The sequence below is a fragment of the Strix uralensis genome, chromosome 6 (genome assembly GCF_047716275.1).
Source record: "Strix uralensis isolate ZFMK-TIS-50842 chromosome 6, bStrUra1, whole genome shotgun sequence".
NCBI lineage: Eukaryota > Metazoa > Chordata > Aves > Strigiformes > Strigidae > Strix > Strix uralensis.
In genome coordinates this window covers 349,179-370,414 of record NC_133977.1, presented here as the reverse complement: position 1 = coordinate 370,414, position 21,236 = coordinate 349,179, and the positions used below count along the sequence as shown (strand labels likewise).

General features: G+C 42.4%; 2 protein-coding genes and 1 long non-coding RNA gene across 7 annotated transcripts in view; all 3 read left to right on the top strand.

Moving 5' to 3' along the window:
• Window positions 1-14,849, top strand: part of DIP2A (disco interacting protein 2 homolog A) — a 139,881-nt gene extending 125,032 nt beyond the window's left edge. For 2 of the 5 annotated variants that reach the window (XM_074872367.1, XM_074872364.1), the window contains 9 exons: window positions 1,543-1,711; window positions 2,886-3,056; window positions 5,055-5,177; window positions 6,240-6,301; window positions 7,918-7,975; window positions 8,419-8,493; window positions 9,163-9,337; window positions 11,950-12,073; window positions 12,840-14,849. In XM_074872367.1, coding sequence (XP_074728468.1) covers window positions 1,543-1,711; window positions 2,886-3,056; window positions 5,055-5,177; window positions 6,240-6,301; window positions 7,918-7,975; window positions 8,419-8,493; window positions 9,163-9,337; window positions 11,950-12,073; window positions 12,840-13,092 — 1,210 coding nt within the window. In that variant the 3' untranslated portion in view covers window positions 13,093-14,849. Of the gene's footprint in view, window positions 1-1,542; window positions 1,712-2,885; window positions 3,057-5,054; window positions 5,178-6,239; window positions 6,302-7,917; window positions 7,976-8,418; window positions 8,494-9,162; window positions 9,338-11,949; window positions 12,074-12,839 lie in introns of those variants that run through there. The other 3 variants (XM_074872365.1, XM_074872366.1, XM_074872368.1) reach the window with 3 other exon arrangements.
• Window positions 14,850-15,437: 588 nt separating this feature from the next.
• Window positions 15,438-18,297, top strand: LOC141945020 (uncharacterized). Its single transcript, XM_074872352.1, has one exon. The coding sequence runs from the start codon at window positions 15,438-15,440 to the stop codon at window positions 16,512-16,514; it is 1,077 nt and encodes a 358-aa protein (XP_074728453.1). The 3' UTR covers window positions 16,515-18,297.
• A 431-nt stretch (window positions 18,298-18,728) lies between these two features.
• LOC141945012 (uncharacterized) lies at window positions 18,729-19,409 on the top strand. Its single transcript, XR_012629393.1, has 3 exons — window positions 18,729-18,819; window positions 18,932-19,083; window positions 19,272-19,409. It is a non-coding gene; the product is annotated as an uncharacterized LOC141945012 (long non-coding RNA).
• Window positions 19,410-21,236: the final 1,827 nt, after the last annotated feature.

The window sequence follows — 21,236 nt, the reverse complement described above, 5'->3', positions numbered from 1 at the left end:
GACTTCACCGTCTATTTCACATTGATTAAATAAATCCTTTTAAAGTCTTTTGAGATTAAATCATACCTTTTTACAAGACCCTTAAGGTGTTGGCTGCAAAATTGGTATGCACTAAGAAATATTGCTAAAGGAAGCAATTAAACGTTTCTTAAAATGAATGAGACCTGAATTGATCCAATCAGATAACTACTATAATGCAGCACATCTTACAAAGCTGCAAAACTTTCCTCTTGTTTGCCTTTTAAAACATTCCATATGCTTTAACTAATCCAAAGATTTAATAGTGTTTTAGATATTTCATTTAAAAAAATGCAGAAACTGAATATGAAAGGTTATTTTGTAAACAGGTGAGGTTAAATTTACTGTAGTTAACCTGTTCCTTACTTCTCTCATTTCCCCAGCTGTAAAGGAAGTGTACTGAAGAAAAGCAAAAATTTAACTTTGGTAACATCTAATGATTTATATCATCAATAAAGTGAGGCAGGGTGGAGGGAGAAGAAACCTCAGGGAAGGAAGAATTAAAATCTAAATGCATTTAAAAAAATATTTTTAGGGAAGGGAACTACATGTGTCATGTTTTCTATACAAGAGTTAATATAAGGTCTGCTGTGTTTCATCTGAGTTACAGCTTTGTTTTAGTGTGAAGGACTGTTTTATTGCAGAACGATTTTTCTTCTATTTTAGAATGTTTAAAAAGAACAAAAAAACTCGTCATATTGTCCGCTACAAAAACACATCAGCTCTAGTCAGGAGAAATGGCAAGTGTGTCAAGCTACCTGCTGAAAGCAATTAGAGATGCTGTTATTTTTTCAAGATGCATTGGTTTATCTAAGTGTGGTTTTACAGGGGGCTGTGTCACTGATTTTGTTGATAGTAACTGATCTAAAAAACATTTGGTAACTTAAGACTGTATGGTCGTGGCGTTTACTGTCTTGAAATGAGGTTGGTTTGGGGTTTTTTTTGAATAATTAAAAGTTGGCATGAATTCTGAATTTGACTCATTTGACTCCTTCAATTACTCTGAATTTCACTCATGTTAACCAGTATCCAGGTTAAATATTTTACATAAACACTGTTTAAAAACTGAGATTCCTATGGCAAAGGCTAGAAAATTATACTAAATACTTGAGTGGTGCAATATAGATGTTAAAGACTCATTCCACTCCAAGCAAAAGGTGCAAAGTTTTCCCTAGAATGGCTCACAAAGATAAACTCAATTATCGATTGTAATCTGTAACTGAAATGATGTTAATGTTTTAGTGTCAGAAGTTCTGTCTGTTCGAGGCATTGAGTATTTGCCTATAGTTCAGCACAGTTTACTGCAGGACAAATACACTCATCTTAAAGTTTGTGACTTAACTCTAACCCATAGTTCTTTCCTAACTAAGAGAGAACTTGCTCTGTGTGGAGAAGATAAGCTGGAGTTCAGATAGATACCAAGCTCTCAGTTTTCCTGTATTTGCTTCATTTTGACTTTATGTAACTTCTGGCTTTTATATGCTGGCTTGAAGTTTTCATGTTTCTTTTTCTTCCTCTCTCTAGTGTATATTCAGGTCACCAGTCTATTCTAGTCCCTCCTCTGGAGCTGGAGAGCAATGTATCTCTGTGGTTGTCTGCTGTAAGTCAGTATAAAGTGCGCGTCACATTCTGCTCGTACTCTGTGATGGAGATGTGCACCAAAGGCCTTGGAACACAGACCGATGTACTCCGGGTGAGTGGACCTAATTTTTCAACATACTGATACATAAAGACGTGTATCTTTCTAAAAATACTTCGTTTTGGCTTGCAGAAGATGGACCCATAAGTGTTTCTGTGAAAGCCTGTTATGACTTGTGTTTTTGGGAAATACTGAAATTGCTGGAAGTTTCAGCTCTTCTGTTTCTGGTGGGGAAAAAAAAGAAGTCTTATGTTTTCCACTTTACTTATTTGTGCCACCTCTGTGCTGCTGGGTATTTCTGAGATTTTGGGCAAAATACATAGCAAGCTTATCAACTTCTTCTTGTCTGAGATGAAAAAAACAAAAAAACCCAGACAAAACCCATACCAAAAAAGAAGAAAACCCAAAGCCCCACCAAACCCCAAATTCAAAAAAACCTCTCCCCCCAAAAAAAAACCAAAACAAAAAGCCCCCCAAAAACCTGGCAAGTCTCACCTGCTTTCAGATCGCTTGACACCAAAGGGATTGAGTTCTAAAATGGATGCAGTCCTCCTAACAGCAGCAATTACACACTAATACATCCATTTATTTTTGAGGGAAATCTCTTCACTGAAACTTAATTTCCTTGAAGAGGCGCCTCTGTTTCAATGGCAGGACAGTTCCCACGGCTGTAGTAACTAAGCTGCTCAGGACTTCCATTGGGAATGTCTGGAAGCTTGTTGCACACAAGAAAGCAGCTACATTGTGCTTATTCTCAGTATAGACAAAAAACTCTGTCCCTCTGTCTCTTGGACCTCACTGAAGGGAATCCTGGCCCGCAGCCTGTTGCTGAGAGCTAATAACACCTTGAACACTCTCCCTGCATCTGAACTGCACAGCACTGGGAGCGAGGAGGTCTCTCGTGAGCCCAGCCCTGTGACACAATGACATTTTGTGGGTTTTTTCAGATCAAAATGATGAGTGGCTGTGTTGCAGCCACACGACGCGGGTGGTTTGCATCTTGTGTATCAAACCCTGCCACAAAGCTGCTTGGCATTTTGGGATTTTAGAGGGTTGTCCTGGGTGGATGGAGCCAAAATGAGTGCAGTCCATGTCTATATTGTTTAACCAGTTCATGTCCGTTATTCTAGTGTTTTTAAAGTCCATCTGTTCTGCAAATTAAAACAGCTTATTTCTAGAATTGTTGACTTCAATTTTAAAACGTTGTTTTCTTCATGCAACCTCTCAGATGAAAGGAGTTAACCTGTCCTGCGTGCGAACGTGCATGGTGGTCGCAGAGGAGAGACCAAGGATTACATTAACACAGTCTTTCTCTAAGTTATTCAAAGACCTGGGCCTCTCTGCTCGTGCAGTGAGCACTACGTTTGGGTGCAGGGTCAACGTAGCAGTTTGCTTACAGGTGAGATTAAACTGCTTGTTGCTTACACAGAATCTCTGAGGACTTTATAGGAAATCATGTTCAGCTGTATTTTTTTTTTTAATGAGTTAGAGCTCCATTGCTTGCTTGCTTCATCACCAAGTTAACTAAGCCTTGAAGATGTGGATTATGATAATTTCACTTTTCTGTACTAATTGACCAATTGATTTGCCTTTCTAATACAGAGGATTAAGAAACTTGTTTCCTTCCTACCGTGCAGGAGCAGTATTAAATTAAATACACAACTTCCTGTTCATAAACATACTAAGTGTTTTAAGCAGTGCTATTTCAGTTTGTTTGTGATTTGGATTTTGTCTATTGAAAAATAGCTTGTGTATATGTGGAATTAAGTGGAAGACAGAGTTCCTCAAATAAGACCCAGGAAAATGAACAAGCTTGGCAGGTTCTTTTAAAAATGAGTATTATCGACATGGAAGTATGTTTGTCTCACCTCATGTGAGAGGTTGACTATTTTTTCAATTAAAGGTATAAAATTGGAAGCTTTTGAGGGGGAGAGTACGCCCATAGAATTACACAGCCTTACTTCACAGACTGGAGATAATGACATGCTGTGGTCTAGATCCACCTTTGATGGTTTCATATCAGTTGATGATAATCTTGTGTGTGTAATTTAACCAGATTAAATTTAATTTTTCTTAATGAGATGATTCTTCTCTAGTTAGGAGAGGAAACAAAAATGTATTCCACACCTTGCCTGAAAATCAGGTACTAAGTATGGTCTAGAAAATGGTAAAGCACCCTGGGTCTTGGATGATACTTGAGTTAATAAACTGCTCAAGTTTCAGTTGCAGCAGTATATAGCTTTTTATGTGGGGAATTTCATAGATGTCACATGCATTACATATGTGTGTAATTGTAAATTTTATTTCCAATTTCATTGATATGAATTACACTTCATTAAAAAAAATTATGTTTCTATGAAGTTTGCTACTGTGCTTATGCAAAACTTTTTTCTTTTTTTTTTCTTTCTGGTGCCCACTAGATGAAGGAAAGCCTTTTTTCGTCTCAGAACATATTTTAATGTTCTAGATTTCCTACAAGAAAGATGTTTTGGGCCATGAGTTTCTTAAATATGTTGCCATTTGTAATTGTTTCTTTAGCTTCTGTCGTTTCTTTCACGTACATTAAAGGAGAAGAGGTTTTTAACAACCCCTAAGTAAATGGTTATAAAGAAATGCAGCCAGAGCAATTTTATGAATCAGTAGATGGAAAAATAGGAAGGATGTAGATGAAAATAAGTTGATTGTAAATTAAGACTTTAAATTCATTGGATAAAACATTTCATATGCCAAGTGTGAGACAACAGCTTTCTGAACTGCTTGTCTAAATAAAAATTTTAAAAGCCAGTTTTGGATATTTGCTGTTCAGACTGCTCAAAGGGGGAAAAAACAGTTTTTCTGCAGAATATTAAATGGCAACGTGAAAAGTACTCCAAGAAAACCGTGAAGAGTGTAGGGCTGCTGGGCAGTTAAGCTTCCTCTTCATTTTATACCTTTTTCATCTGTCCTCCATTCTTGAGCCCTTTTTTAGTGTTTTTTTTAACCCGTTTCCCCCATTCTTCTGAAGTGATATCTGTATTTGACTTTTTAAAATTACTGAATTTAAATGAATATAGATGAATAACCAAACTGAATGGGTATTTGGTACAAGTTAGCATGCAAATAAATACATAATATCTTCCAGCCTTACTGGACTGGTTTACTTGGGAAGGTGTTTCTGAAGCTGCAAGCAGCCTTTAGGTACTTACAGGTGGAGGAGGGATTTACAATAAGGCAACAGACATTACGTATGATCTGTCTGGGATCATACTTACTGTTTATTAACTGGGACTTGCATGTTTCCCAGTGAACCACTTAAAAGTGTCGAGCTCTTAAGTAATCTGAAATGGAAATTTTCTTTTCACTCTAAAACAGTATGAGTTTTGTTTTCTGTCTTACTGTGTGTATCTTATGTTTCCAGTGCCTCTTTGTTTGTATTTTCTTTTTTCCCCTTTCTCTCTGTTTCACACACTTTGATGGCCTCTGTTACTTCTGTTTGTGGTCCCGCTGTCAGCCAAACAGGCTGGGCAAGCTGGCTGAACAGGTATAGTGATGCATGTGTGCTTGTGATGTCCGAAAGTCAATCTGGTTCAGCAGTATTGCTCTGTAATGAATGTATGCCGTTTGAGAGAGTTTTCATTTGAAACAGATCAAATGAGACTTTTTTTTCTAAGGACGTTCGGTTTTACTCACAAAGACCACTTGTAGCTGTACCAAACCTCTTTCTCAAACAAGCCAGAAAGGGGGTTATAACAATGATTAAAATTACCACTGGTGTGGCTGTGAGTGTCACTGAGCCTCAGCGGTGCTACAGAATTACAAGGGAATGTCATTATAAAGACATTATTGCTGTTCTCCAGCACTGCAGTCTTGAGTTGATGTCAAAGTGTCCTCATTTTAAGTATTTCTAAAATAAGAAACTGTGCACCGGGGTGGGGGGTGGGGGGGAATAGTCAGCGAAACTTTGCATATTTTTTTAGCTTAAATATGCATTTCACAGTAGTTTCCAGTTGTTTTGAGATTAAATTCTGCTGGGGAAAAGAAAAGGTCCCCTGTTTCCATGTTGGGAAGCGAGAAACCTCTCACCAGAGCTGGTCAGAAGGTTTATCCTCTGACTGCAACAAGAGCTCTGCCCCTGCCTGTGCTGTTACTGGGAGGAGCCTTGAAAAGATATGGGTTGGTTAGAGTTATGTTTTAGTTAAATGTTGTGCCATTTTTTTTTCTTCAAAGTTGACAAAACTATTATAAAGGAGCTTTGGGAAAGAGATTAGGCCTGCATAACTTTATGCTTACATGCTTTGCACTTGCCATGTAATTTTTAGAGGAGGTGCTTACCAGAATAAAATTTTAAAAACTTCATTATTATAAATAACTGTTATTATAAATACATACTTCAGTTGTTCATTCATTTACTGATTCCATAAAACATCAAAGCTTTATGGCAGTCATTCTAGAAAGGGTGGCTATTTTACTGTATTTCTGGTAGATTAGGGCAGTACTTTGTCAGTAAAAAAGGGAGAGGAATTTGTGGATTTGTGTGGCTGTGAGAATGAAAGCAGGATTTTCTGGCTTCTGTTGGAATTTGTTTGTTCTTTCTTATTCTTAGGGAACAGCAGGACCAGATCCAACCACAGTCTATGTAGATATGAGAGCGCTTCGACATGACAGGTACAGATTATGTTAAAGCATTATCTGTTTAATGGCTGTAGAGGAGAAGGTTCAGCTTTGTTGCATTGCATTGGTTTGTTGAGATATTCTTGGCAGTAGCTAATCCCTCATCACCGTGTCCAAGGAACCCCACCCTAGAGAATGACGGCTGTGTGCTGGAAGTGGTCCGGCATCTCGTCCTCCATCACTTGTTCTGCTGTTCCTTTCTAGACCCTCACCTAACTTGTTGTCTGTTCATCAGCCCTGTATAATCTAGACTCATGAGCTGTTTCTTACCTAACCATACCATTAGCAAAAGGTGACTTTGCCAACTGGCCGTTCAGTCACAGAATCACAGAAACAGGGTGGGCAGGTTCTATGGATGTCCCTCATGCAACCTTCTGCTCAGAGCAGGACCAGATGAGATTCATCAGGTTACTGAGGGCCAGGACCAGTTCAGTACGGAAAATCTCCAAGAATGAAGATCCTCCTCTTCTCTGGGTGTATGTGCTGAGACTGACACCCCACTCTGGGGAAGTTTTCCTTACTGACATTTCCCATCTTGTATATTGTATCCCTGGCCTCTTCTCCTTATGGTGTGTGACACTGAGAAATCTGGCTCCATGTTCTCTGCAGCAATCCTTTAGGTAGTGGAAAAAGTGCAGTTAAGAGTTCCCCTTGGTTTTGGTGTCCTGTTTGTTTTTTTTTTTTTTCTTCAGACAAAGCCAACTCAATTCCCTCAGCCTTCCCAGATCCAGTAAATGGATGCACCATGTCAAAACACACACATACACAAACACGTGTACACACACGTCATCTGGAAACTTGCCAGGGATACCTCATTCTATCAGACTTAATTCTGTAGTCATTATTTTCATATTAACTTGTCTCTTGGTTAACTTGCTTAAATCTTAGCCATTAGAAGACAAGCTATTCACCATCATTTGCATAATCCTGATTTGGCATCTGGGCAGATCAATGTAAACTACAGACATTTTCTCCTTATTTAATATATCACTAATATGGTATATATTCCTGTTAAAAACAAGTTTGGCCATAGTTTCAAAGCTGCTGCTGTTAGTTAGTTCTAACCTATGGATAGTGTAATAAACATAATGTGTAGGAGCTGCTTCTCTTGTACACCTCTTTTACTGCACCCAGTTCTTGTTCCTTCTGTAAACGTGCTATCTTCATAAGCTATGCTACTCATGGACTGCATAGTGTCACTCAATTCCATTTAGGCTGCTTGCTCATCACTTTTTGTAATTCCTACTGATGCTGTGCCATGGTTCAGTGTGGCAAGCAGAGTTCAGTGTGACAGGAGAGTCCAGCAAAGAAGGTGAATTTAAAATGCTGATGGAACTGCAACCTTAGAGCTCTGCTGGAAGAAGCTCTCTCTCCAGAGAGCTGAGTTTCTGATTCTTAAAAGAAACATGGTGTATGGGAATGCTAATATGGAAGTCTTGAAGACAGCTAGATACTCTTAACTGTCTTACTGCATTGTGAGTAACTGGCATCATAACAGTTTCGTCAGTGCAGCTAAGGATACGATAACACTGGATATTCTGGAACACATCTATTTAACTTCTATTTAAGTGCATAAATCCTTGTACAAATGCATTCTCTTATTTTCTCAGGGTGCGTTTGGTAGAGAGAGGTTCTCCACACAGTCTGCCGCTTATGGAGTCTGGGAAGGTGAGAGATTGAGAGCAATCCTTCCTCCTCATGACCCTTACCTGGGTGGTGAGATGCTTCAGCTGGATCTCAATACAGAATCTGTGCAATGAGCTTCACTAATCACAGTATATCTAGGAGAGGCACTAGAGAGAGCGTAAAATGAACAGCTAGTTAAGATGAAGCCAGGTACGTGAAGTGAAGCAATAGGATACGTTGCTACAACTGAAAAAATCAGGCCTTCATGTGGAAGGTGTTTTTCAGGTGTGAAACAAACTTCAACTCTGAAGCTGCAAAACAGCTGCTTGATACAACTTGATAGGAAGAGATGGTTGATATCTGTGGTGCAGAGAAGAGTAGAAAAGGAGGAATTGCACAGACTGTTGACTTCTGTGGCTCTGCATTATTAACATTTCTTTTGATGAATTCAAGTTCTCTTATCTTCTATTTGCTTCTTATTCAAGATTCTTCCAGGGGTAAAGGTCATCATAGCACACACAGAAACCAAGGGACCTCTGGGAGACTCGCATTTAGGAGAGGTAAAGCTTTGATGCTGTTGTACTTTGTTTATCAGCAGTAATTTAATATATAGATAAATCATGTTAGATAAATGCTCGTCTCTTAGTGGGACAGCCACAGTCGCCTTAATGTGGAAAGTGAATGAACTCTACAGAGAGTGGAACTGTTTACACACTTGTATGTATGTCTGAATGGTTTCTCCCTCCTGTGCCAAACTACTGCATGCTAGTGCCAGGTGATACCAGTTGACTAGTCTGTGTCAAATTGGCAGCTAGAAGAGGCAGTCAGTACCTTACGTAGTCCCATCAGTGGACATCAGTAAATTTGCTGTTTGGTTTAACCATTGTTTTATATGAATCTGGATTTGGGTATGCTAAGATGCCCAACTAGTAGAAGATTGCAGGTTAACAGGTGTTCCCTTCCAGTAAGCCAAATGTGTAGTTCATTTTTCCTCTTTACCATCCCCAATTACATGTATATAAAACTTCTTTTTACTTCTTTTTCCTGGTCATTTTCTGTGAGGCAGAAGTTAATGAATTATTTTAAAACTCCTGGCATTTTAGGAGCAATGAAATTGTCAGTGGAACAGATCTCTTAAATCAATAAGTGATGCTGCCTGGGTCTAGCAAAATAACCTATGTTTATATGGGAATGATTCCTTTTTGTTTGTTTTTTTTTTTATCCCCTAGATATGGGTGAGTAGTCCGCACAATGCTACTGGTTACTACACAGTGTATGGAGAAGAAGCACTGCACGCTGATCACTTTACTGCTCGCTTGAGTTTTGGAGACACTCAGACCGTGTGGGCTCGGACTGGGTACCTCGGCTTTCTGCGCAGAACAGAACTTACTGATGCTAGTGGAGGTGAGAGAAAACCAATGTAGTTACAGAAGCGTGTGTTTGAAACTCCTTGGGGCAGTTGAGCTAGCAAAGAGTAAGCTGTCCTGCAAGTTTATCCTGACTTCCATCAGAGAAAAGTGCTGAATGTAACGCGAATTGTTACTCTGTACATATTCATTGGTTACAATGATACCGGGTCATCATGCAAAATGGGAAATTCATAATGCCCTTTTGACAGATTTAGAAATCATGTTCATCTTCCTTTATTTCCACTTAGACAAAATAATACGAGCACATTTGTTAGAAGCACTAGAGCCTTTCTACTCACTTTTCCTCTGCACCGCTTTCCTTACAGACAGGATGCAGTATTTCAGTGCTGATCCAGAGAACACAACTAATGTTGTCATTCAGCAGTTTTCGGACACGCACAAATACCGGCGGCTTCCCAGCCTTGCAGAAGTTAAAGGTCTAGAGGAGTAACTTCTCCATAATTTTTCCAGTATAGAAAATAAATTCTTAATACCATTTTTTCAATCTAAGCCAAGATGTGTAAACTTGAGGCATGGAAGGAGATGGAAGGAAAGCTGCTCCTTTTTCTGTTGAGACAGAATATGGAGTAGGAATAACTCTTGATTATTACTTTTTTTAAAAAAAAAAAAAAGTAATCTCTAAACATCCTAAGTAAAGGAGTTTGGATGCTTATAACTTATTAGCAAATGTATATTGCTAATTGTCTGTGATTGGACTTAAACAAATGGTGGTATCCACATGGATAGTCAGTGTCTGCTCATTGCTGTCACTGGATAATGAACTGTAGGGGGTTCACAGAAACCTTTTACATTTCCTGTGGTTAACTCATAGTACAAGATGGAAAAGCAGTGTTCCTACTTCTGGAACATAAGTGTCTGTGCATGTCCATCCTACTTTTAGTCCTCAGTTATGTGAAGGAAGAAGGGTGAGTGAGGAGAGCAGTTTGTTCAAGGTGCAGACTGTTGTTAAGGAGCTAGCCCATCTGTTGCAGCGGATACCAGTCCAGGGTTCAGAAATGGTCCATGATGTAACTCTGTTGAATCTAGTCGTTAAGAGAGGGCCATCCTTCAGTCTACTGTGCTGATGTGCTATTCAGTCTCCCTGGGCTCTTGAGAACAAGAAAGGTGGATGCGATTGCTCCAGCTGTGGAAATCCCTGCAGCCTACTCAATTCCATCTCCCCCAGAGCAGTGTCATGCAGGCTTCCCTCCTCCACAGCCAGAGTGCCATCAGAGAGCAAAAGGTGAATTCTGGTAAAGAAACACATCAGCAATGTGTGGAATCCTTAGCCCACAGTTACCACCACTACACAGAAGGGTCCCTTCTTTGGCACCAGGCCTTTCCAGCTGTTCAACCTACGTAGTACACTGAGCAGTTCTGTGTTTGCCAGTCTGTTCCTGAAGGAATGTGGTCTCAGGCTTTTGGTGGGAGCTGATGTAATGTCAATCCAGTTCCCTCAAAAACTTTTACTGCATGTCATCTTCCTCTTCAGAGCTGGTAGAGCATGATAAAAGAACACTCAACCAAGGTGCTCTAAGCTTTCCTTACTTTCCTCCTCTCTGATTTCTAGGGTAGCTACCTGACCTCCAGGGCACATTGCTGCTTAGTGCAAGGTTCAGCACAGGATGCTTTGATGGAATTGTCCTTCTGTCACTATTCAAAGTTAAATGGCTCCCTGTTCTTGAGAAAGCTGGTAGTTGACAGAAATCTGAATCTGTGAGTAGACATTCGCAAAGAAGGAGAAGATGCAGGTGGCAAGGCACCAGCTAAGTGTAGCAAGTTTTTGTGCCTTGTAGCTTTCTGAAAAATCACGTATCGTAGAGATTTTTATCACTGTGGAACAATGTCAGTTGTCCTTTAGTTTGTCAGCATTTGAGAGGTTATGTATGGTGAATTAACCTAGCAAGTATGCATGAAATACAGTGGAGCTTCCCAGCATCCTTTTCGTCTCAAGTTACATGATTATGCCTATTTTATAATTCTGCTCAAAAAAAAGCGAAGTTGAACTGAACAGAGTTATAGGATGAATGTCTCAGTGTGGAGAGCATGTCCTTCAAGAAGGGTCTAGGAGAGCTTTGCTTATGTAACCTAGCAAAGCTAAGGCTGTGCAGGGAATAGAGTTGTTCTCGCTGCATTAACTGTGGGGAACTTAAGAAGCTGAGAAGAATATTGTTGGCATGAGGACAAGTGGGTATAAGCTGGTTTTAAAAAGAAAAAAATGTTAAATTTGGAAATTGGAAAAGCGTTCCTGTCAGTCAGAGAAGTTCTCTGGTGGGACAAAGAATAGTAGGACAAAAAGAGGCTTTAACAATGGATTTTGATTGAGTTTATGAACTGAGATTACATTATGGGAGAAAAGGGGCATAATTGGATGACCTAGAAATTCTTTTTAGTCTTCTTTCATTTGCTTTGAGTCAATAGGCAGAAGTGCTACATGACCTCCTCTTAATTCTCTTCTCTCCAAATGTGAGAGCTTGATGTGTATTACAGACTCTTTCTTCTAGGAAGCACCGGGAACACCTTAGAACGTCAGGAATAAGCACGTACAAATGACCATGTTTGCTCTATAGATCTGATGATGTTTTAAATGTCTGTGCTATATTGCAGAGAGGCATGATGCCCTTTATGTGGTAGGCTCTTTGGATGAAACACTGGAGCTCAGAGGAATGAGGTACCATCCCATTGACATAGAGACATCTGTAATAAGAGCACATAAGAGCATTGCAGAATGGTAAGAGCCTCAGTATTATTTTTATGTATCCTTTTACGTCTTTTAAAGTAGCAGAAGTCAAGCTCTTTGGAAAAGCATGCTAGACTGAGAGCTTGCTGTAAAGTGAACTCACCAAAACTTTGCTTAGAAACTACTGCAGTGAGACACTGAAATATAACACCCCTCTTTCCCCTGCCTCTGCTGCGGGGAAAAAAAAAACAAACCACACTTTTATTAGAGCTTGATCTTCATAGTGTGGAAGACAGGGAGGGCAGGGGATGAACAGGGCAGCAGAACGCATCCAAGTTGTGTTGTTGACTTCCCTGGCTGTGTCAGAACGGACGCACTTGGACGTGGTAAATACATTTCAAAGATTTCTTGAATGCTGTCTTCTAATATATATTATTGTCATTTGGTCCTGACGGATGATGTATACCATTTGGCTGTAGGTCCCCTTCAGTCTCAAAGTGGTAGTGTTTACTTGTAAGCTTTGTCTTCCCTTTAATCATCTCTGAAGATTTACTCAAGTATGTGAATGTGAAATCTTAATGGTTCCCATCTTAATACGTAAGTGCAAAGAGCTTTTAAATACATGATTGTGTATATATAAAAAACCTGCTTATATTTTGTTCATGAACAATTAAAAAACAAGTGGCAGAGAATATCCCAAGAAGTTACAGCTTTGACCTCTTGATTTACAAAATTTATTTCCAGTGAGTCTTTGATAACTAGCTTCCTTTGACGATGTATTTTTTTCTGACGATTAATACTTGTATTATGCCAACAGCGCTGTGTTTACATGGACCAACTTGCTTGTGGTGGTTGTGGAGTTGGAAGGCTCAGAACAAGAAGCGTTGGACCTGGTCGCGCTGGTAACAAATGTGGTTCTGGAAGAGCATTATCTCATAGTAGGTGTTGTGGTCATTGTGGACCCCGGTGTTATTCCTATCAATTCCCGTGGTGAGAAACAACGAATGCACTTGAGAGACGGATTTTTAGCTGACCAGTTAGATCCTATTTATGTTGCCTACAACATGTGAAAACAGAAAATCACATCAAGGCTAAAGCACCAAAATCAAGGGACTTTCCAGACAATAACATGGGAATTCATTTTCTGTGTTTTTAAAAGCTGTTGAAGACCTTAGAAAAATGGAGATCCTAATCTTCACAGACCTTCATCTCTCAGACTGCATTTGCTTTCATAAATCCATTGTAACAGTTACAGCTGTCTTAGGATGGAGAGTTTACTGGAATTCCTGAAGGAAGCTTATTAGAACTATCACGGACCAATGTTTTTTTACAATAATTATGAATGTCAGTACTTGATGCACTGCATAAAAGGACATAAATCAGGGTGGGGAGAGAACACCAGCTGTGAGGAGGATTCTTGGAAATAATACTGAAAGTCGTGAGTAACCAGAGTTTACCCTTCATGTGATTGTTTGCAATATATTGGCAGTATCTGGGTTGGCATGTAACTTTCAGGACTGCACACATCTCTACCGTATTCTTTACTGTACTGAAAGGAATTTTGCACATATTGAGATTTAAAAATGCAGCCTTTTTATTTTGAATCACTGACTCATCCCTATTCAGAAGAAACGAATTCATTCCAGTCCCAGATTCAAGATAAGAACAATTACGCTGCTGTTCAGCTTTTTTGTACCAAGCAAAAACAAATACTGCAACTGTAACAAGGTTACTTATCGTGCCATGCTGGACTCTGTAATGCTATAAACTTTATAATAAAATATAAATTAATATCCAGTTTTAACTACTTGATGCAGGAGCTTTCACTGCTCTTGCTGCGTAACTTCATGTTAAAGTTGCTTGTTTTCACAGCATTAGCTATTAATTACTGCCCTGCATAACGCCAAGTATTTGAAAATTCATTCTAAAGCCAATAGTCTCTGAATGATTTGTAGAAATGTTTACAAAGCATGGTCTTACAATATGTTTTTCCTGAATATCCTGTGCTAAAATTTATGATAGTGACTTTTTTTTTTCTTTTTCCCACCATGGAAAAGATACTCAGTGTTAGTTAGCTTGATCTGCTGTGGTACAAACTATCATTTTTTTTTAGAGTTGTATTTAGACACTTTTTTTTCAAGCTGAAATACCCCGTTGGTTGAGTCACACTTGACTAATTAAGGCTTTGAAGTTTCTGCCTGATCTAATTACTGCAGTGAACCTAATTCAGAAAGAGAATGTGAAGTTATTCAAATACTTCATGTATTTGAAGATAAGCACGAGACTAGCAAATAATTATTTTTATAGAGTTGTTTAAAGACTTTGAGCTACAGAAAATTTTTTTAATAACGCATGAGTTTGGCAAAAGAGACAGGTTTTTCTGCAAGGCAATTCTGCCTGGATCAGTGCCTAAGAAAGATAGATGTCAGTCTCCTGATATGAGGATATCAAATTGACTCTTGGTCAAATAAACTATAAAGTCTTCAACAAAAAGCTTTCATGTATAGTAGTTCTTTGCCCTCATGGTGTTTGACTGTGGTGTATCATACAGCTGCATACTCTACTATGACTGTAATTATGTACAGAACTCGTGTAACTTATTGTTTGAAGTACAGCAACTTCTAGCAGTGGACCGTGGGACGCTCCTCGTAAAAAAAAACAGCTGGCAAAACAAAAGAACTACCTAACCCCAATTTTAATGTTGTAGGTTTTTAGCAAATAAAGCATTGTAAGATTTTTGTATTTAGATATTGATGACAGTGAGACAAGTTGCCTTGTAAATCTGAAACAAAAAGCACATTAAACATTTCAAAACAGCTCTTGAAAATCTGCCTGCTGAATGTTGAAACGCTGTTAGGTCAGAAAGTTAGCTTGTCTACACAAGAGTTTTCACCTGTGTTTTGGACAGTTTAATGCCTGAAGGGCTTTTTCTGCAAAATGTCATTACAGCTGCTTTACAGTTAAGGCAATCGCACATCCTCACAGCCTGCCTGTTCCTCAATGTCATGTTTTCGGTGCCCGAACTGCTCTCGGGTCTGCCTCGCCTCCCTGCCCTGACCCCAGTGGGGCTCCTCCTCTCCCCCGGCCGGCGCCTGTACCCCGCCCCGAGCTCTCTGAAGCTGGGCCGAGGCCTGCGGGGAGGTGGGGGGGTGTGTGGGACACCCCTCCCCGCGGCACCCAGCGGAGCCCCGGGCGAGGCGGACGGGAGGAGGGCAGTCCGCTGGGCCTCCCTCTGCCCTGGGGGAGCGGCGCCGGGCCGCTGCCGCGCTGGGCCCCGGGCGGCGCCGCCCGCCCGCCCTCACCGGCCCCGGCGGCCCGCGCTTCGCTTCGTCATCGCCGCGCGCCGTTGGCGCATGCGCGCAGGGCGCGTCCCGGCCGCCGCTTCCGGGGCGCGGGGGGGCGCGGGGCCGCCGCCATGGTGCCGGCGGGGCCGCCGGGCGGGCCGGGCCGCCGGGCGGGGGGCGGGCGGGGCGGGGCGTTGGGCGCCGAGGCGGAGCGGCCCCACGGGTGCGAGCAGTGCGGGAAGGCCTTCGCGCAGGCCGGCGCCCTGGCCAAGCACCGACGGGTCCACACCGGGGAAAAGCCGTACCGCTGCCCCGTGTGCGCCAAGGCCTTCGCCCTCTCCTCGGGGCTGGTGCTGCACAAGCGCACCCACACCGGGGAGCGGCCCCACGCCTGCCCGCTCTGCGGCAAGGCCTTCATCTCCTCGTCGCACCTCGCGCTCCACCTCCGCTCGCACACAGGTGAGCGCAGGTACCAGTGCCCCGTCTGCGGGAAGCTCTTCCTCCAGTCCTCGCACCTGGTGCGCCACAAGGCCATCCACACCGGCGAGAGGCCCTTCAAGTGCGAGGACTGCGGCAAGCTCTTCGGGCGCGCCTCGCACCTCGCCACCCACCGCCGCATGCACACGGGCGAGAGGCCTTTCCAGTGCCTGCAGTGCGAGAAGGCCTTCACGCAGAAGGCCGGGCTGGTCCTCCACGTCCGCCTGCACACCGGGGAGCGGCCCTACAAGTGCGACAAGTGCGGGAAGAAGTTCCGCTCCTCCGCCCACCTCGTGTCGCACCAGCTTCTGGAGTCGGGTGAGAGGAACTTCAAGTGTTCCACCTGTGGGAAGGCCTTCAAGCAGGCGTCATCCCTCAAGCAGCACCTGAAGACCCACGAGGCACGCGAGCCTCAACGCTGCTCGGTCTGCAGCCGAGCCTTTTCCAGGTCATCTTACCTCCAGCTTCACATGAGAACACACAGTGGGGAGCGGCCGTACCACTGCTTGGTTTGCAACCGCACATATGCCAAAATTTCTACCTTTGAAAAACATTGCAAAAAGCACCAGCAGGATGAAGAGAGGCCTGATGCTAGACACAGGCCAATGACCACCAGAGCAAAAGCACTGACTGAAAAGAAAAAGCAGGAGCAGAAACAGCAACACCGAGATAACAGCCTCGAGCAACCTCACCAGGCTGACCCGAAGCAGCAGCAGGCAGAAAGGCTGTAAAAGTTGCTAAAATAAGAACCGTTCCTGGCCCTCCGCAACATGGCTCATGGAGGTTGAGTGTCTGGTTTAATTTTCAAGCTGCACCAGCGTCACTCCAGAGCGTGTTTCCAAATGGAATTCTTTCTCCGACGCAGGGTTCCATGCAAACACTTCTCTGGGGCGCAGCAGATATGTAAAAGTCTACGAGGCTCCCTGCAGGCGGTGTGGCGTGCAGAACGCTGGGCGGTTACAGGGGATTCCACCCGCTTCGTGGGCCCCCCTGGTTTTGTTTCATGTCAGCAGCATTTTCTAACACAAGACTTCTAGGGGTTCCTGATAAAAGCACCTGCTTTTACCCAGACTGAAAGAGAGATGCTTCCCTGTGTGTGGAAATAAATTAAGTTGTAGCCTCTTAAATGAAGGCAGAGTTTTTGTTTGAAGAGGCAAGAGAGGTGGTGCACCTACAGAAAACAGATTTGTACCAACAGTGGGTTTAGGAAACAAGCAGGAATTTATCCTGCGAAACACAATGTGTTTTTAAAAGCACTGTACATAGCCATAGCATCGTTGAGCCTTTTCTGGTTTTCTCGCCGTTAATTACAACAAGACATCCAGATAATGCTGTGTATGAGCTGCATTTAAAGTACGGCAGGTTTTATTGCCAAATTTTATTTTACCACCAAAACAATTAAACACTCAATGAAGACAGGGGTCAAAAATCTGTAATTCATCTTAAATTAAATGAGTTTGACATCTGAAGTTCCAGCTTGTAGTAAAGGCGCAAGATTTTTTTTTTTTTTTTTAACCTTGTCATTTGGGAATGTACAATGTCTTTCTGAATTAATATACTGCTGTAGCTGGTTCACTGGCCAGTCACCATGCTGAGGGAGTGAGTCAAGATGCCTCAGCAGGGTTGCTGGGGAAGCGGAATGGTTCAGATTTATTCTGGGGTGTGAGGTCAGACTCCAGTGAGTACTAAATAACTTCATAAACATTAATAAAACTGCCTTTATTGCAGCAGTGTCCTTTGTGAGCCAGCACTTTATACTGACTTTTTATAAGTTTCATGTCATTCTAGCCACAGTACAATGAGGTTACTTTATGCCTTTAGTTAACGCTTATTGTTACCCAGGAATTTATTATAGCAGCGAAAAGGAAGCAGTGAGTTCATTTTAAGTGTACATTCCTAATTTTCTGTAGCAAGTCCCTGATTTTTTAAATGCTATTTCCCTGCCATTGTGTGAAAACACGTATTACGCACTTTAAGGATCTTTTTGGATAGACCTCGTTTTGGTTTCTATAGCATATTCACAACTTTGTTTTAAGGCCAAAAAAGGAATTTTCCGAAAGCTTGCACGTTTAAAGTATTGCAGCCTGTCAGGCCAGAAATTATGTTAGTAGATGATAGAGCTGGATTACATCTAGGAACTGATTTACGGCCACAAAATGCATTGAATAATTCTCTTAACTTTTTGCACTTCAGAATTTAGCTGATGCTGGGTATACTAAAGTCTAACTTATTGTTGAACTGATGTTTATATTCAGTTGGTTAATACACTTTAAACATTTACATGGTCAGATATTTCAAATGAGATGTTTCTAAGCCAGAGTTTCTTGTCGTGACAAATTCTAATGTAAATTTTTGCTGCAGTCTTTAGATTTTGTTTTGTGACCAATTGTGTTGGTTAGAAAGAGCCAGACACACTGGGGTTTATTTCCAGTTCAATTATGCCAGTGCCATATAAGCAGAGTTCTATCTTCTTTTGTATTTCAATACAGGTTATTAAAATAATATGCACCACTATCTTTTCCTCCAGTCACTTTTTTTTTCTTTTAATCCTGTTCTCACCTAAACATAAAAATTTGCTTATGGAAGTGAAAAACATTGCCTAATTTTCTAGCATTCCTTAAAACTTAGCTTGCAAAGGTAAGTGCAAAGTAATGATTTGTCTTTATTTCTGGCATTTTTCTCTGCCAAACGTGGACGACAGTGCCATGGTGGTTGTGTCTGTACTTGTAGCATGGTATGCCTCCGTGCAGAATCAAAATTCCAGTGGCAAGAAAATGTAACAGTGGCCTTCTAAAGATCAGTTTTATGTTTCTCCTTAATAGTTTTGGAGGTGTTTTATTTTGTTGTGTTTAAAAAGCTTCCCATTTTGCTCTTCTAGTTTCCTGCTCTGTCAGCTACCTTCCCCCTGCAATGGGAAGTCCATACTGTTCGGGATGCAGGATGAAGTCAGACTTTGTACAGTCAAATCCAGTGTTGAGAATATTTCAGAATGGAAAAACTGAAAATATGCTCTAATGCCCTGACTGTTGCAGTACAGTAAGTAAGGCTAGGCAAATACTTTAGATTTAATATCTGGCAGGGGGAACAAATTCAATCCACAGATCGCTCACAGAAATGCTGCCATTTTCTTTTGAAATGTATTTTTCAGCTGAATGTACAAGAGGGAGCAGGAACGTACTTCCATGTCACTAGACCGCCAGGCTGGAGGAGCACCTCTCCGTGCCAGTTCCAGAGGTGTGGGAGACGTGGCCCAGGGGCACAGTGCTTTGTCTACGCAATTGCTTTCCTCCATCCAACCAGGTCAGGAATGTTCCTTCCCTGGGGTCTGTAAAAGCCCGCACTTGATTTGTGGAAAAAACCATACTTTGGTTTTCTTTTTAAGATAAATAATTTTTCTTGCTGTCAGCACATGAACTCTGGTATTGGATGATTCAGCCTGGATGCACTTCTATCGATAGTTAACAAGATGAATTTTTTTTTTTTTTTAGGTATGCTAACAGCAATAATCGGCCCTCCCAGCAAAATTACATCCTATGTGGAAGAGTTTTTGTAGGGGTCTGTAAGTGCTCTTCCAGCACTAGTAATTTTGTGTCTGACCCAGAGGGAGGATTCCCTTTCACACGTGCGCTTTGCCTAAAATTATCTGGGCAGAGAGTAAAAGTGCAGATTCTAATCTCCCAGAGAAAGAAGTAATGGCAGCATTTTAAGTTATGAAAATGTAATTCAACATGTATGTACTAAATCTGCCCCCATCTGTCACTTTCCTAGTTTGCAAAGTTAATTTGCGTCTGTTAAATGCCTCAGGCTCCTCCTGTTGGTGTACTTTCTTCTCTTTGTTTCACTTTTAGTACTGTTGATTAATAGTTCTTGTCCTGACAGCTCATTTAATGTAAGAAACCATCCATTGGTGCCCTTCCTGGTGGGAAATTCACTTGCATCCTCTTCTATACGGAGTCAAAAGCATAACTGACAGATGTGTCCAAGCGTAAGGTAGGCGCTGCCAGTGTAATGTGCTGTTTTGTCCTCGGGGAGCCTCCCAGGGCCCTGAGGGTCCCACAGCGCAGACCCCAGAGCTCCCTGTTACCAAACCAGCCTTTCTGCAGGTTGTCACACGCCAGTCTGCACTAATGACAGGAATGTGGATTTTCTGATATTTCCGGTGATCGATACACCCAGTGATCAGGTCAAGCTAACCAGTGCCAGTGAGGTGTTGTAAGAGCACACACACCTTGTGTTTCCAGCAGGCTGATTCTGTTGGCTGGGATGGGAGCATTACTAAAAATTAAATATTTAATAATGTCATCAGCCTATCACCTTCCCTTCCTGAAGACTGAATGGTTCCTGCCAGAGCCTGACAACCAGTGGTACCAGGACTGGCACTTTTAAGTATGTAGCCTGTTGTTGCTGGGAGGTTAGCGAGTTGTTGCTTAAGCTTTTTGAGCCCGTTCAGAGCCAGCTGTGATGTCTGCCTTGCAGAGCTCTGACACCGGCTCCTTGATCAGCCCCAAGGCTTGAGTGATTTTTTTTTTTTTCCCCCGGAAAGCGTCGCTGCACTTCTGAGCCCCTCAAAACGCTACTCAAACCCCTTGTTGGCATGGCAGCATCCTTTTTCTAGGCTGGCCACAGCAGCTTGGCACAGTGGGGACCCAGGGTGTTAGCAGAGGTGCTGCGGGTGGCTGTGCCTGTGTGTGCGAGGAGGGATTGCTGGTGGTGAGGTGTCAGCAGAGGCCCCTCAGACTATGTGCGTGGGCTGGTGTTGCTCAAACTGCTTTGCCTGCCTCCCCCACTGCACCCGTGTGTGGCCATCCCTGTCTCGTCCCACGGGGTGGGTTATGAGGTGGGTGAATGTCTTGAATTCCCCGAGAGCCTGCGTGGCAGTGGAAGAGCCGGTCTCTGCTCAGCAGAGCCACAGGGTGGGTCCAGTCACGATGATGACTTAAGAGAATGGCTCGGAGGAACGATTCCACTGGCAACTTCATTAGCTGATAACTTTAGTAAGTGAACCGAGACAATCAGCTGAGGCACCGCCTGTGTCGAAGAGCAGCAGGACATAACGGGAGCAGAGCTGCAGTGCAGACTAGGTGACGCTGGGGCCTGTAACCACGCATCTCTGTTCCTGGAATTTCACTTCAGGAAAGCTCAGCTTTCCTTGCTGACTGGGGAGGAGTATCCAGGGCTCAGTAACCTGAGCCAGCACATGCTGCACCACTGGCAGTCAGGGTGCTCACCTCAAAGGAAGGCACACTCTCTTCCCCCCTGACAAGAGGCAGCAGCTCTGCTGCACCTTCTCCTGTGCCAGGTAAAGCCTCTGTGAATTCCCAGCAGTGGTGTTGCTAAGTCAGGATCAGCCTTACTGCCAGAAACACGTGCGCCGTCGTACCGTGTCACTCCCTGCTCCGGCTCTCGCTGCTCGCTGAGGGACAGGGTGACCTGCTCTGTGTCTGGCTGGCTCT

What these genes read in the sequence shown, in the direction of transcription:
- LOC141945020 (XM_074872352.1), top strand. Translation starts at nt 15,438, where the DNA reads ATGGTGCCGGCGGGGCCGCCGGGCGGGCCGGGCCGCCGGGCGGGGGGC.